This window comes from Mugil cephalus, chromosome 6, assembly GCF_022458985.1.
Source record: "Mugil cephalus isolate CIBA_MC_2020 chromosome 6, CIBA_Mcephalus_1.1, whole genome shotgun sequence".
Taxonomy (NCBI): Eukaryota; Metazoa; Chordata; class Actinopteri; order Mugiliformes; family Mugilidae; genus Mugil; species Mugil cephalus.
The window spans coordinates 11,474,814-11,489,893 of record NC_061775.1 but is presented as its reverse complement, the minus strand read 5'-3'; the positions used below and the strand labels follow the sequence as shown (position 1 = coordinate 11,489,893).

Sequence of the window (15,080 nt, the reverse complement as noted above, 5' to 3'; positions counted from 1 at the left end):
GCAAATATTTTTAAAGGCACCAAAGTACCGCAGCGAGAAATGGTCAGGACCTAAATGCTTTCATGTCTGAAAAATGAAAATGATATTCAGTATTATTAGTTTGAAAGTAAACTAGTGAGTGTCCAATTTTGATCCACAGTTTAAAACCAACAGACAGTATGTTATGTAATGTGACTCGCTGTATTAGCATTGAATGTGTTAAACTGCGGCTTAAATTGCCCCAACAAAGTAAAGAAAGCATTTTTCCACTTTATGCATCTTAGGCAATTTGGAGAGCCAAGTGACAGTGTAAAAGCCAAGACTAACTGCAATCAATAGAGATGGATTGCTAGTTAAATACTGAAAGCACAATGAGAGTTGGTGATAGATGCTGAAAATGTGTTAATGCTGTACATGTGTTTCTCCGAGATGCATACATCATTAGACAGAGGAAAACTAAGACTGATTTCCTGTCTGTTTAATACAGATGCATACACCGGACAGAGTGTGAATAACAGGGAATAAAAGTGATGATATCTTACTCAGGATAAGTGGCACTTTAAAGTGTGTCTAAATGGGTTGTTAGCTACAGTTATTATTTTCATCTTTTTCTGTGCATAATGCACTGCGTCGAGAATTAATGTCTCTCCATCATATATAAAAGATTCTCAAGTAAAAGCTGACATTAAGTTTTGGTGCTAAAAATAATGAGCAGCCTGCAATTATGCTAATTATGCCTTTTTCAACAGAAGCAATGTATTCACAAGAGTTTGTTTACCTGAGGCCGTAGAGAACGGTGCCATCTGGGTGGAGTCGAATCATACGGTTTTTAACAGTGACACCGTGCACAAAGGACTTCTTGTCATTGAGGAAGTAAGTATCTGGGACCCAGAGCTGGTCAGCTACTCTGTTGTCCAGCGTCAAGTTGAGAGGGATCCCTGCGTAGGATAACCTCTTATCTCTCCAATACTGCTGGAAGTACATAGTCAGCGTGTAGTCCTGTACAGAGCAAAAGAACATTCCTTTACATAAATAAATTAATTTACTTTTATATATTTGTAATTCTTTAACGCCAAAAAACAAATGGGAACCAGAATTTCTTATAAGGTTATCAAGTTCAGCACTTGACGTCTGAAGCCTGGAGCTCTGGATGGATTTTTTTTTTCTTTTTTTTCTGCAACAAAGGTGATATTTATAGAATTGTCAGTCTGCCTTAGGTGACCATATATCAAGACCAGCCTCAACAAGAAACCCTCCTCAGCTGTTCTGTGGCTGGCAGTAGCCCTTAAACTATAGATTTCCATTACTGCCGGCACAGCATCAACTCTTTGTTTCGGCCTAATACTGGCCACTTTTTTCCCCCGATAGATTGATAGATATCATTGCATACTACAGCCATACATACGGTGGCGTCAATAATTTATCGGGCGTTGACTTGCAGCGAGCTCCACAAGTTGATCCATCAAACACAAAACCCTTTTTCAGGCCTTTTAATGGAGCTCTTTACTGGCTCGCTTGGATTTGTTCTGCTGACTAATGTTCTCTTAAATAAATAAGCAGGTCTCGGGAAATAAACAAAAACTTTGCCGTGCTGACGATGCCTATCCCGAGCTGCAGAGGGCATATTCATAGTAATTCAGAAGTGCGTGGATTTGAAAATCGATACAGGTGTTTTCTTTTTTTCAACACTGAGGTAATTATTGCTCGGAGCTGTACTGTGTGTAGGAACTGCTGACCTGATTTTGACAATGTAAAAAATTGCATTATTATTATTATTACTATTATTTTTGGGGGGGTTTATCTTAATAGTTTGTACACAACGCACCGGTGCAAAGGAGTCGCTGCATTATGCACACCTGCCAAACTGTAGGCTTGCTTTGTGTTTGGAATGAATTACACTATGTGATTTGACAGTATAATATAATATAATATTGATTCCTATAAATAATTCAGCGTGTGTGCACAATCTGTACATATTTATTCTTTGTGTCGAAAAGGTTCCCTCTAGTTACTCTGGGTAGATACACTTTAACTTGCTAGACTAGGCTGAGGTTCTGTTATCAGTGTGCTGCATTTTCAAGAAAATCCCTGGCTTGAGACTCAACTACTTGATTTTTCTTTTTTTGTTCTTCTTTAGAGACGCCCTCACTCTCCTTATTCTCCTTCACCCCCTGTAAACAGAAGATGCCCTCATTACGTTCTCTCCCACACGCAGCAGTGGAGTGGGCCGGGTGAATCAGCTTTACACAACAGTTCTTACACTACAGCACTGGAGCCCATGTACAGTAGCAGCACACTCCCTCCATGTCTGGACCACATCTATTTTAGTCCATTTCAGATCTTCAGATCCCACATGTGAAACTGGACTTGACTGCTTCAGATTCACAGATAAAAAAAAAGCTGTACAATAATATTCTCACCGTGCAGCGCTCCCTGCAGCTCCCTGTGCCCTGTGTAGCCTGGAGGGTCCCTCAGGGATCTATTCCAGGCCTCAACTAATTCCTCACAGGAGCTATAGAGATTGTGTACAGGGCAACAGCCACACTGGAGGACAGTGTTTATAACTCTTGTCTAATGAATGCCACACAACAAAGGGCTCAAATGAAAAATAATGTGTCAAATGAATTCACCAGTTTTTGACTTTGGGGAACTCTGCAGGCTGTCGACTATGTGGACATTTGAAACTCTGCTGTTTTATTTTAAATTCTTAGACTTGCATGTGTATATGGACACAGTTCATTAGGTACACAACTGCAATGAATCAAGTAAATCTTAGTTTCATTAAGGTTTTTGTCTATAGCATTTATTCAAAATAACTTAGGGAACGAAATTATCCTAGAGTTGAGTCAAAACATTTTCTGACGCTGTTTCAACATAAACTGAACTTCAGAGAAGTCACGAAGGAGAATTTAGTGCAGAAGAATACATTTGTTTTACATTTGTTTTATAAACTGGCATAAATATATATTAAATATTTCATGCTTAAAAGTTTAAATGTTATAATCAAGACTATAATTAATATTTCATCATACAAGCATGGAGAGGCTTAGGATATGGTGGCTGAGTCGATTATTATTAATATATTAATAATAATAACATTACAGCTTTACTAGTTTATGCATTGGGTCCTAGATCCCAAATAGAAAACTCAAAGTACAGAAGCTGATGGGACTGTCATTAATGTTGTAGTGTGTTAAAATCCTATGACATATAGACAGATGTTAAAGTCCAGGTTTCCCCACTATGAAACTCCATGTCTGTGAAGCTTCTGCTGCAAAGACAAAATGTGTTTCCACTTTTAAAAGACGTTTTGTCATCTAAGCTGAACCTTAAACTTTCACTGATTATAAGGAAAATCCCATTTGTCAGAAAACCCTTTCAGCCACCGATAGAGACAGCTGAGTGGAATGGTTGAAATCAATACTGTGTGATGGCAAATGCGTTCAAAATCGCATTAAATTATTACATTTCTGTTAAAAGCAAAGGACTGTGTTATGCGTGAGCCACTGTGTTAAACTTAGCTGAATCAGCCATGTGCAAGTTCAAGTGGAAGGCTGCTGTGCTGGTTTGTGATGTCATGTTCCTACAAGCCCAGGATGGACAAATAAAGATGTAAATAAGGTTCCAGGTTTTTAAGTGACAGCAACCGTAGGTTCTTCTACATTCATGGAATGTATGATTTCTAAGCTATCTTGCAAATAAACCTCATATAGGAAACATAGATAATATATTAGCTACTTTACCATTGGCTCTGACAAAACTTATCAGTTCATTGTTCTGAGGGAGATTTCAAAAATGTTTCTGAGAAGAAAACGGCACTAAATTCAGAAAACTCCCATCGATGCCCCCTACTCTGATCTGGTTTAGCTGCTTTAGGCACGCTAAAAGGTGCTGTTGCTTGTCACAAATCTAGACCACAAGAGACAGAAAGAGGTTTGTTCTCAGCACCGGCGATTAAATGAGGCCCAGTGGGAGGATGAGACTGCCGTGTCATCTTCGGCTCGGTGAGTTCAAAGTCTCGTACTCAGACATGGTTACTGTGTGCCAGTCAAACATCGTCTACGTCAACTTAACACCACACAATATCTGCTGGGAATACAGGAATAGCACTCAAAGATAGTTTCCCAGTGAGAGAAGGGGGCTTTTCATCACTCCATGAGACACTTAACTGTTCCCAGTCGGTTTCAAAAGTGTACTAGGTGCATTTTACAAACCATGCGTTTAATAATGTCAGTCTCTGCATCCTCCCACGCAGCATTTAACAAGCCTTCTATTAACCGATGTCACGTCTTAAAAAATGTATATTCGGAAGTAATATTATCCTATAAAAGCACATGTTATTTATCTTTTTCAAATGAAAGTATGTATCCATATTATAAGCAAGCACGAATAACATGCTTTGTGGCCACTTGTTGGAGGTGAAAGCCATTAGCATTGCAGAAAAAGTCCATAATATTTTAATTTTATTTTCAGTTTTTAACACAGTTAGAGACAAAAAATAAGAACAGACAAAACATAACACTTAGAACAGGTATGCTCCTCCCGATGAAGAAAATGGTAATCTGTATACAATTGAGTATTGTTTGTAATTGGTGTAAATTAAAATACATTTATAGAAAAACAATATGAATCTGACAAGATCGGAATCTGCATTTCCCACAAAGACTTGTCATCCACTTCTTCGTCTGTTAAATCCAAGTCCTTAATGTAGTTGATGAAAGGGCTTAATATGTCCTCAAACACACGCCGTTTAGCCTTTAATATGTAACTTATTCTCTCTAATGGAAGGCTTGCCAACATTTGTCTTATCCATTGAGTAGCACTTGGTCTATAAATCTTTTTCCACAATAATGAAACACATTTCTTAGCATAAAGCAAGCTGAGGTCTATAAATGCCTTCTCATTCCTACTATAGTTATGTTTCTCTGGGTATAAGCCCAACAAAAAAAGTTTAGGGTCCAATAAGATTTGTTTTGAAATAATCTTCTCGACTATAGCTCTCACCTCTTCCCAGAATATTTTAATCTTTCTGCATTGCCAAATGCAGTGAAACAAAGTTAGCGTTGCAGTATTTTTAGTTGGTAGTAAGTTGGTAGCAAACATGTTGGTTATTTACACATTTTTTTAAAGCTGCGTCTGAAAACAAGCGTGACGTAAGGGCAGAAAACCAAGCAGCTCATCCGGAAGCATGAACTGAAAGACATTCAAAATTCTTTGTAAAGATGACTCTAAAGACTTTGGCTTATTGCAACAAGCATTACCTTTCACATCACTCCCAACTTCCAATGCTCACAAAGTTTTTAGGGCAGAAAAAACTTGGAGTCGCTCTGTTGGGAACTGATCCAATTGCATGCATGAAAAATTATCTTTCTCTGTTTTGACTAATACATGCCGCATAATAGAAATCCAAATGGCTATGCCAGGCTACATTAGTGCAACTTAAAAGTACAATTTCATATCCCAGCTCACAGTGGGATACCCGACAGTGTCTGTTAGTTCTGCTGTGATAAACCATTCATATTTAAAGAGTTCCTCGCACAGTGTAGAAATCCCTGATTAAAGATTTTAATGAAGAAACTGTAAGCCAGTTGGGGGTCGTGTATTTAAGGCATTTCTACCCGTTGCAAATGCGTCAAAAGTTCTTGGGCTGCTGTTAGTTTAACCTGGTATCCTGTGATCCGGCGCAATAAAAGCCCTGGAAGTACAATTTTAATGTTAAGCACCCTGTTAGAGTGATGAGTGGAAGGATGCACACAGTGTTTATGTTCCAGTGGGGTCACATCCCACTAATACTAAATGCAGTTTTGTTTCAGTGCGAAACTCAGCATGTCGTATGTGGACTACACCATGCTACTCTTTCTCCATACTTTGTGAGTAGCTGGAGCCTGAGGCTTTTACTGTAGGTGCGTTGTGTGGCTGACTTATTAAGGAAGCCCTTCAATATAAATCCCGGAGAACATCCATAGTATGAGTTTTTTAAGGGTAGCACTTCCTCCGGGCAGAGGGTGGATAATGTTAAAGTGTCAAATAGGATAGGAGTTTTAGCACATGATGGATTCGTCTGCCGGCTGACTCATACTGAGGATACTGAATAAATGTGCAACAACACCTCTGGGAGCACCGGCTTTGCAGCTTTAGGTACTTTATGTACATGGACAGGTGCTTCTCCGTACAGGAACCCTGGTCAGTAACGTCTTAAGGAGTGATTCCTCTACCGACGTACAAATGCCGCCGTCTCATTCACAAGTGAGCTTGTGTAACCGGAGTGTCTAAGGACAAAGGCTTATTAAAAATAACAACACGACAGGAGCAGACACAGAGCAATCTTAATTTCAAAGCTAAAAATAAAGGAATGGAGTGAGTAAAGTCTGAAATATATTAATAATCTCATCTCCTAGACAACAAGCTCTGCAGCTCGCCCACACAGGCTATAATGGGCCAATACCTCGTGTGACTCTGGCTGTTGGAAAGCACGCCACCGACACCTTTATGCTCTCCACTTCTCTCCACTTCACTTTCACATTTTCAGCAAAATCAGCAGTTTAAATACTTAAAATGATTAATAAACTGTATTAGAGTTGATTACAGAGGCAAAACAGCTGATTGCCCTTAAGGTTTGAACTGAACTGTTCTAGTATTGGTCATATAAATACAATATTTGTTAGCAAATTATAACAAAGAAATCTTTCGAAATGCTTGTTTACTAGTGCTTCTTCTTATTGGAAAATATGCTTGTAAACCCCACCTTCCCATGACAAATCCTCACATGCTTTGCTTCTAAACTACACTGGTTCTGGTTCAGTCTGAAAAAATCATCAAGATGAAAGAACTTGAGCTACAGCTTCTCAGGATCACACATTTCTATACAGCTTATTAACCCATTAGCCTGTCGGCACAGAGAAGACCTGAGAAAATGCTGCGTTTCAAAGTAAAAGCATCCCCTTGAATTGGCTATGGCCCAGAATCACTGATCATCAGTTGATTATACGAGCTGGGTGAGAAAAGTGCAACTAGAGTTCAGATATTTCAGAGAGACGTGACTTTCTTGATCCTCCACACGCTATGTGGAGATAGAGAGACATGCGAACAGCAGCACCTTGTTCAGGCATATGAAAAAAGACAGAATTGCACTGCATTGCAGATCCAATCTGTTTTCACACTTCTCTTGCAGCACAATTCTAAACTCACAGACCACGGACACAGTCCGATTCTTACAATATGCACACATCCATGTGCGAACACAAGTACACACTTTTTGTTTAAAAGAAAACAAACCGAAAATAAATAGTTCAAAATTATTCAAGGTCTGTGCTTCTCTTGGTGTGGTCTGGTGTGTCTCAGTAAAGGTTTGCACACATCTTTTCTCTCAAGCTGTACGATAAATGACTGACATCTTCAGTCAGAAATCAACAGTGATCGGACCAGACACCAGACACACCATTCACTGGGCTGCCATTAGTGTTTGCTTCACATTTCAAGCTGGAGTGGCAGCTGCTAAGGAAATGTCAACCTTCCACCACTAACTACTGATGACGCAGATTTCAAACGGAAAGAAGGCAGAGAGGAATTACAGTAGCTGAAGCATCTGGTGACACTTGCTTTGAATCACTTTCAAGTTCAATTCGTCATCTTAACAGGTTCCTCTGTGTTAACAGTTTAAAAGCCATTAAACTGGTCTCTGAACATCTCACTTGAGGGCTTTAGAAACAAAGATAGAGCTGCTTAGAGACACAACAAAGGAGAAACAAGAAGGCGAGAATGCTCTAAAAGTACTGAAGCTAAGGCTGCCACAGGTACAGTAAGTCAAAGGAAATGAGGCCATGATCTCCAGAGATTGTAAATATTGTCTTGCTCATCTTTACTTCCCAAACTTAGTTTTAAAACTGCAATACAAACTGTTAAAAGTATTGGAGACACATTTCCATCTTTGATTTCTTATAAACTTTTCATTTAAGGTTGCCTCTCAATATAGGAAACCTCTTTTTCAGAGACAGGAGGCCCTGTGATCATGGGCTTTCTTCTGCAGTCACATGTTGTCTACCACTCATGACACTTGCATTAACATTGGACATGGGCAATCTAATCACAACTGGCTCACGTGCCATTAAAATGTGCCTTGATGTGCGTCCCCAGCCAGCACTTGAAGTCCTATATCAGTTACGCGCTCTGTTAGCAAATAAATACAGACATAATTTGGGACATGGTAAAACATCGTAACAGCTGTTATACTATATACGGCTGTATCAGAAGCATAAACAGCTGTTTATTGTGTATGCATTATGAACTATGGAGATGATAAACATTTTGGAACAAGCTGCAAGTCTGTCGCACTCACTTTCGCTGAAAGCACGCGTGTAAAATCATGTCCATCCTGACAAAACTCAGATTATAACCAAACCCGTAATTTCGCTGCCATGCTGTCTGAAGCAGTGACAGAACAATCTCAGAGACGAGGGTAAAGAAACCTGTGATTATTTAAGAAATGTGTAACTTAACTACATGCGTCCCTGAGCCAAAGACTATAGATCCCTCCAGTGATCCATCTTTGCCTGACAAATTGACAATTGACAATTACTGTGTGCACACACCTCATGGAAATACAAGGAGTTTAAAAACATATTCCAGGTGATTTCTAGATTCACAGCAGCTGTAAAAGTTAAATCAAGCAAACAGTGTAGTCCATTGTGGGCATTGCATTGTTGCATTCTGCAGTCCCAGTGTGTTTCCACGAATACACAGCTCATATGCAGCTTTGAGATGCTCTATTGAACAAAATTCGAGAAGAAGCTACAAATGTCAGACCTTTCTGGAGGGGTATTGCAAAGCGGCTTTGACAGGAAGGAACAAAAATAATGCTGCTCAGGACCACAGATAAAGTCCTGCAGTATTTCGGTTATCCCCTGATAAAAGTGATCTATTGCTCCAGGTGTTTAAAAACGGGAACTGTGACGTGAGGTCACTTTGCTTCCTAAGTCATAGAAGAGTCCAAGGTACACATATTTCTGCTCCCTGACAACAAGCGTCTGTTTCTGTAATACCTCATGCAGACCGTGGCCCATTGTATTGCATCACAAGAGCCCAGGGGTGTTTATTTTCTAAATGTGTCTGATTTCTGAGGAGGAGATGGAGATGCATTTCCTCCGCCTCCATCTGCATGCCTCGAACCATTAACACAGACAGTCTGATATGATCGGCAACGAACGGGGCAAATGCATCCACACAGGATGGCCGAGCAGGCAGCATCAGCTCTCAAGTTAAAAGCATGTGTGGTAATGTGGGCATTAAGTTTGGCCCATTAAGTGCTCGAATTTAGTTAGCAGGTTATTGATTTTTCAAAGTCCGAAATAATACGTGTATGTCTCTTTTTACATGTGCAATCAGAGGCTTAAACTCTGTAGTTATGTGCAACACCGACAACTGCTAACAAAAAATAAAGTGTCTCCCTTACATGTAGCCAACTACTATTTCAGAGGTTTTCAAAGTTGAGACAAAATGAAGAAAAAACTCCCTTTTAACCCATGGATGTATATGTTTAATTTATTGCTAACTCACAACATTATAAGTATGGTTTGATTTCCTACTAGATGCAGATGAATGAACAATGCATATCTTATTTATGGCAGTTTATTTACAGTACGTGATTCATTTAAATGTGTTTATAGGTGTTTGCATGCAATTTTAAACCAAAAACACACATAAACTGTACTGAAAACAATAACGTCTCACCTATGGTGAATTTAATCTGTATTTACTTGTATGTGCACACTATTTAGCATGTCAGTCTAAAGCTAACACACTAGGAATCTCAGTTGTCTGTAGTAGTGAGCGTTCGGCCTCTCTGTGGTTCTGAGCAACACTCTGCTGCTGTGTAGAGATGCATTAAAATGCACCACGGGTACATTTCATCACACATACTTGTCAGGACAGCATGTCGGGGGCTATTTCCTCTCAGTGCCATGTGATCGAGCATCAAGCTCTGTCAGCAGTTCGGACCACTGATAGATGGCATGAATTCATTAAACAGTACACATCAGATGGCGTGCCAACCTCGACACACATGCACATTGGCACGCACTTTTATATAAGGAGATGACATGGCGAGGGAAATTACCGAGCCTAACAGGACCATTAGGCATCGCTGCTAGAGTCAGACAGCCAGTGAACCAGGAAGTGCAACCATACAACGAGCTATAATCTGATACAAACTACTGTAGACAACACGGCGGACACTCTATAAACTGGAGTTTGTACACATTGCTGTAAGCTGTAACATTTGCGCCAGATTTGATACCACTCTTTTTAATGGGCTATGTTTTATAATGGCTTTAAAACTAGCTGCTTTAATAATTCATTATCTATTGGTGCTTTACAAATCTGCTTTAAACCACTCAGGAGAACGGGTGCTGGGTTGTGAATGTTAACGTTGCCTGGTGTTTCATTCAGTTTGTCAACGGCTTCTAAGAAGGCACTATTTATGACAGGTTATAAACAGCAATTAATGTCATATCAATGACTATACAATGGAGTTCTTTATGGAACAGGATAGAACAGTTTTAATATTTTATAAGAACAACTTTCTGGTTGGAAAGTTAGCTCGCTTTCGCGGATTTGTGTGCAGAGCAAAGAGAACAAAACTGCTTTATAAGCAATTTCACCACAGAGGATTGAAGGGATTATTGTAAAAACGCCCTGGTGACATCATAAACCCGGAAGTTGTTCATTTGTAAACATTAAACATGCAATTTTCATCACTGAGTAAAAGGGATTTTCTACACCAATTTTCTTATTTTTAACAATGACCTAAGCATCAGTCCCATAAATAATGCATGCAGCAAACAATTTAGAAAGGGTGCCCGAAGAACATTGTATTAAGAAAAGCACCATCCAAACTACACTTTACTGATTTGCATAACTTACCATATTGACTTCTGACACCATGTCTATACTCGCCACGTCTATACTCATGCCAACAGCAACAGGAGGACCTTAAAACAAAACAAAATGTACACAAATACAGTTAACAATTCAACTCGAGTAAAACACTTAAAATAAAGCCTATATATCTATATGAAAAAATACTCGGGGAGCCATTAGGATCAAACACACTGAGAAATGTTCCGTGTCATACCTCCAAAGTCTGGCCGAAGACGGATATCATATCCTTTCAATAGTTTGTCCACAGTCTCTTTGACGAAAGACATGTTCCCCGGTTCGTTGACGCTGAAAGAGAGAAGACAACATGGGTGGTAAGTCTTCTTGGAAGCGGCCAGCCTCGCCTTGTGTCCGGCTGAGGCACACTCACCTCTGGGCGCAGCACATCACCGCCACGACCAGCGGCAGTGAGAGTATGTCAAAGAGCCCTGTTCTCTGGCTTCCCCTCATCCCTTGATGCTGTCCGGGGTTCAACAAATAACTGAACGGAGACTGAGCCACGGTGCTCTGCTCCCCCCTCTCTTTTACACACACACACGCACGCACACACACACACACACACACACCCCTCGCTAAATCAGCGGAGACTTCCTCCACATTCTTGTACTGCCCCCGGCTCAGCCCCTGGGGTTGACATGCTTCATGAGGCTCTTGGATATCAGACGCGTCGGTGGCTGCCTGTCATGTCATACGGCAGCGGAGCCGTAAAGCCTCGCGCAGGGTGCCCCGTATCACCATCCTGTGTTTGCGGGATGCTTCCAGTTTTTCCGGAGTTTGTTTCCACTAGTGTTTGTTAGATACTCTTTAAAAACATTTAAAGAAAACATCCACGGGTCCGCAATAACCACATTAAATTACAGTAGTGTCGCCCGGGTTAAAGAAGCAGCGTGTACCTAGCTGCTGGAGTTTGGAAGATGAGACTTCATGTTAGTGTGCGCGAGGCTGGGCTGATAATGATTGCAGGGCACGTGACGGCCTGCATACATTAGCAGCTTATTTAAGAGGCTGTAAAAAAAAAAAAAGTCCCAGACACAGTTGGACTTCAGCCACACTTACCAGGCATAACATTATGACTACCTGCCTAATATTGTGTAGGTCTCCCTTGTGCCTCCAAAACAGTTGTGACTCATCAGAGGATGGACATGGGTTTCTGAGGGAGTCCTGTGGCAACAGGATGTCGTTAGTGGGGGTCTTTGGATCTCATGGGTTGAGGGGAGGGTCCAATAGTCAAAACCTTGTGCGGAATTTCATTTTCATTTCACTTTGTTTTGTTTTTCTGAAACTGTTTATGTGTCTGCCATCGAGGCCTGTAAAAAGGAGGGGGTGTCTGGTCTGGTCTAGATGGGTGGTACGTGTACCTTCCACACGAATGAACGTTTTATTGTCATAATATGGTCAATGTTATTTACTTCTGTCAATGATTAGAATTTTGTGGCTGATCAGTGTCCGTTGAGACCTTAAGCTTATACTGGGTACCATTAGTGCAACTTTCGATGGAGAGTTGGTCTGGAACCTGTCTTTTCAGTTTGGAACTGATTATACTCCAGCAAAGATCTGCTAATCAAATAATTTTGACAGGCTTTAATGCGGGGAGGGACAGAAGAGTAAAATCGATGTCATCTTCCACGTCCTCTGAGTGCCATTTGGAAATAGTTGCATAGCATTTTGGAAATTTATCAATAACAACCGCTTACTTGATTATTCCTGCAAAATACATAATGGGATAACTGGCTGTCCCAAGCCCACATGAACAGATAGGGTAAGAGCACATCTGTGTATTTTGATTAGAATGGAAAAAGTTGTTGGGAAAGACTGATGAAATCCACAAGAAAACAAGTTAAGACAAGAATGCTTATTTATAAACGTATATGGTGATCTTCTGCTCCTGGGACTGGTGTTAGACATTTCTTTTATCCACACTGTTCAGGTGCAACTGGGTTACACCTGACCTTACGAGGCTTAAAGCAAGCAGGCCCATACACCATCTAACCACTTGGTGAAAATACCTAGATGTGTTCTTGTCCCCCTTGTGTTCTTATTGAGGATACATCTAGAGGTAACTTGTGTGGACTTGGGACAGCCAGGTACCTGAGAATGCAGGATGAGTCATCAATTAGCTGCTGTTCCACTTCCATAATGGCCACCCTCCTGTCCTTCAGACTCCGTACTTCAGAGTTGAAGAATCCAAGTCAGAGCTACCAAGTACACAAGTTTGTATCCTTGGAATTGACAGACGCCCTATGGCTCCTCCATCGCCCGTTTGTGTTGCTCTTCAGCTGTGCCTTATCGACACCTCCTCGGTTGTGGCTGATTGGATTAATTAAGCTCAATTACCAGACAAAGACACTTGCACTGCCACTGAAAGACCAGTGGGGGTGCATTAGGTTGATATTTCTCCATGAGCAGGAATAACTTTTTTCAAAGTTTGAATGACCTTCTGACTAGCAAGTGAGGCGAATTAAACGAATGATGACTAAGGGATGGCAACACTAATGGAACATTACAGTGAGCCTTGCTGTACAAGTATCACCTAAAGTTCATCTAAGTGGACTGCAAATGTGTTTAATTTGATTCATCATGCCGGTGCTTTTCCTGTCATTACCAAATTAGCCAAAACGTCTGTTGCTGAAATGATGCATTACGTTAGTTTGCTTTGCATGTATCAGCGTCTGGTGATTGCCAAGTCTGACCACAGCAGCAACAACTAAATGTAAAGTCAGTTTAAAACATCCTTGGTACGGAGCAGTCCAAGTATGAGATCTCCGAGCCCCTGTTTCCCATTCAGGTCCTGAAGTGGAATGACTGTGTGCTTGAGCCGGACTCTTCCCAACAAATTTCTCCTATTTGTTCCACACTGGTTCTGTTCCCATGTATGGGATGAACACTGTGGCTATTCACCTAAAGCGTTCCCATTGTTCCCACAGTGAGGAGAGCAGTGTTTGGGGATTCTTACCTCGTATCATAAATGGCGTACAGCTTTTTGTTCCCGTCAACAGCATTCCTGTAAACAAAGAAAAGCAAATCATTACTTTCCATGTCCGCACAGTGCTGACTTTGACTGACCTAACCTGTTCCATGTACCTGCTGGAGATTTGTTTCTGAGAACAGTTTTAGTGCACACTAAAAAAACACAGCAGTACACAAGGGAAAGGTAGTGCCATTTCAGCAACAACTCATTTTACTTATACGGTGCTGTGAACTTTGAAAGAAATCCACCTTCATAACGGACTCACTTGGAAGGGATTTGACCTTAAAACTTGTGAGTAAATGCAGAGCGTTGATATATAGCGGTTCTGTTTGTTTTGCTGCAGGATGGGCGTGACGTACTGTCTCCTACTGCAATCTAGACCACAGGCCTTAAAAAAGAGGACTCTGTTTTTCAGGTTTGTGTCCCATTTAAGTCGGGACCACAATAGATGTAAATAGCTTCGAAAAGCAGAACTCAGAAATGATGAATTGGGATGCGTGGTTCCAATGTTTTTTAGTCCATACAAAGAACCTCAGTACATGGAACTCCATTGCTTAACACAAGGCTTTCAAGTTTCTGCATGATTTATATATCATTTGAGTCTTTAAAAGCATATCTCTGGATTGCTGTAAGCGATTATAAAGTGTTTCCATATTTGATTTCTTAACAAGAACATAAATCATCAGTGTGTTTCTTGCAGAGCTCATACCTTTATGTCGAATTCACATATGGACCTTAAATTAATTAGTGGAATTTTAAGCTGGATAATCCATACAACTATTCTGCTGAATTCAATTAATTACATGATGAATTAGTGCGCGTAAGGCTACAGGAAAAAACAAAAAAAAAAAACAGTACCCATCAGAATAAATATCAAAATAAATTGCTGTCATGTAAGACAAGAAAACATAACAAATATGTCTTTGTGATCAGCTGAGAGATTTATCAGCCTATAAGTTCACCTCAAAATGTTGGGATCAGTCATATTTTGACCAGGGGAACTGGTGAACCCTCCACAAACCCTGCATCATGGGAAAATTCATTTTTATAAAAACGGTCAATAAGCAGCGGTGTGTTGATTGGAGCTGTCAGTCACTCAACCGTAGAACAGTGCACATGTTCAAGTGTCACCCACCCACCTGACACTTGACTTTATAAGGTCTGAAACACTAGGACAGAGTCAGAAATCCAGTGGCTTATT

The 15,080-nt window shown here is 40.5% G+C and overlaps 1 protein-coding gene across 5 annotated transcripts in view; it reads right to left on the bottom strand.

Annotated features, from left to right (window-relative positions):
* gabrb3 (gamma-aminobutyric acid type A receptor subunit beta3) overlaps nt 1-15,080 on the bottom strand; it is a 39,450-nt gene that overhangs the window by 8,554 nt on the left and 15,816 nt on the right. For 2 of the 5 annotated variants that reach the window (XM_047587350.1, XM_047587352.1), the window contains exons 2-5: nt 13,865-13,912; nt 11,108-11,199; nt 10,897-10,964; nt 758-978 (exon numbers count right to left, since the gene is read on the bottom strand). In XM_047587350.1, coding sequence (XP_047443306.1) covers nt 758-978; nt 10,897-10,964; nt 11,108-11,199; nt 13,865-13,912 — 429 coding nt within the window. Of the gene's footprint in view, nt 1-757; nt 979-10,896; nt 10,965-11,107; nt 11,200-11,281; nt 11,836-12,999; nt 13,137-13,864; nt 13,913-15,080 lie in introns of those variants that run through there. The other 3 variants (XM_047587353.1, XM_047587351.1, XM_047587354.1) reach the window with 3 other exon arrangements.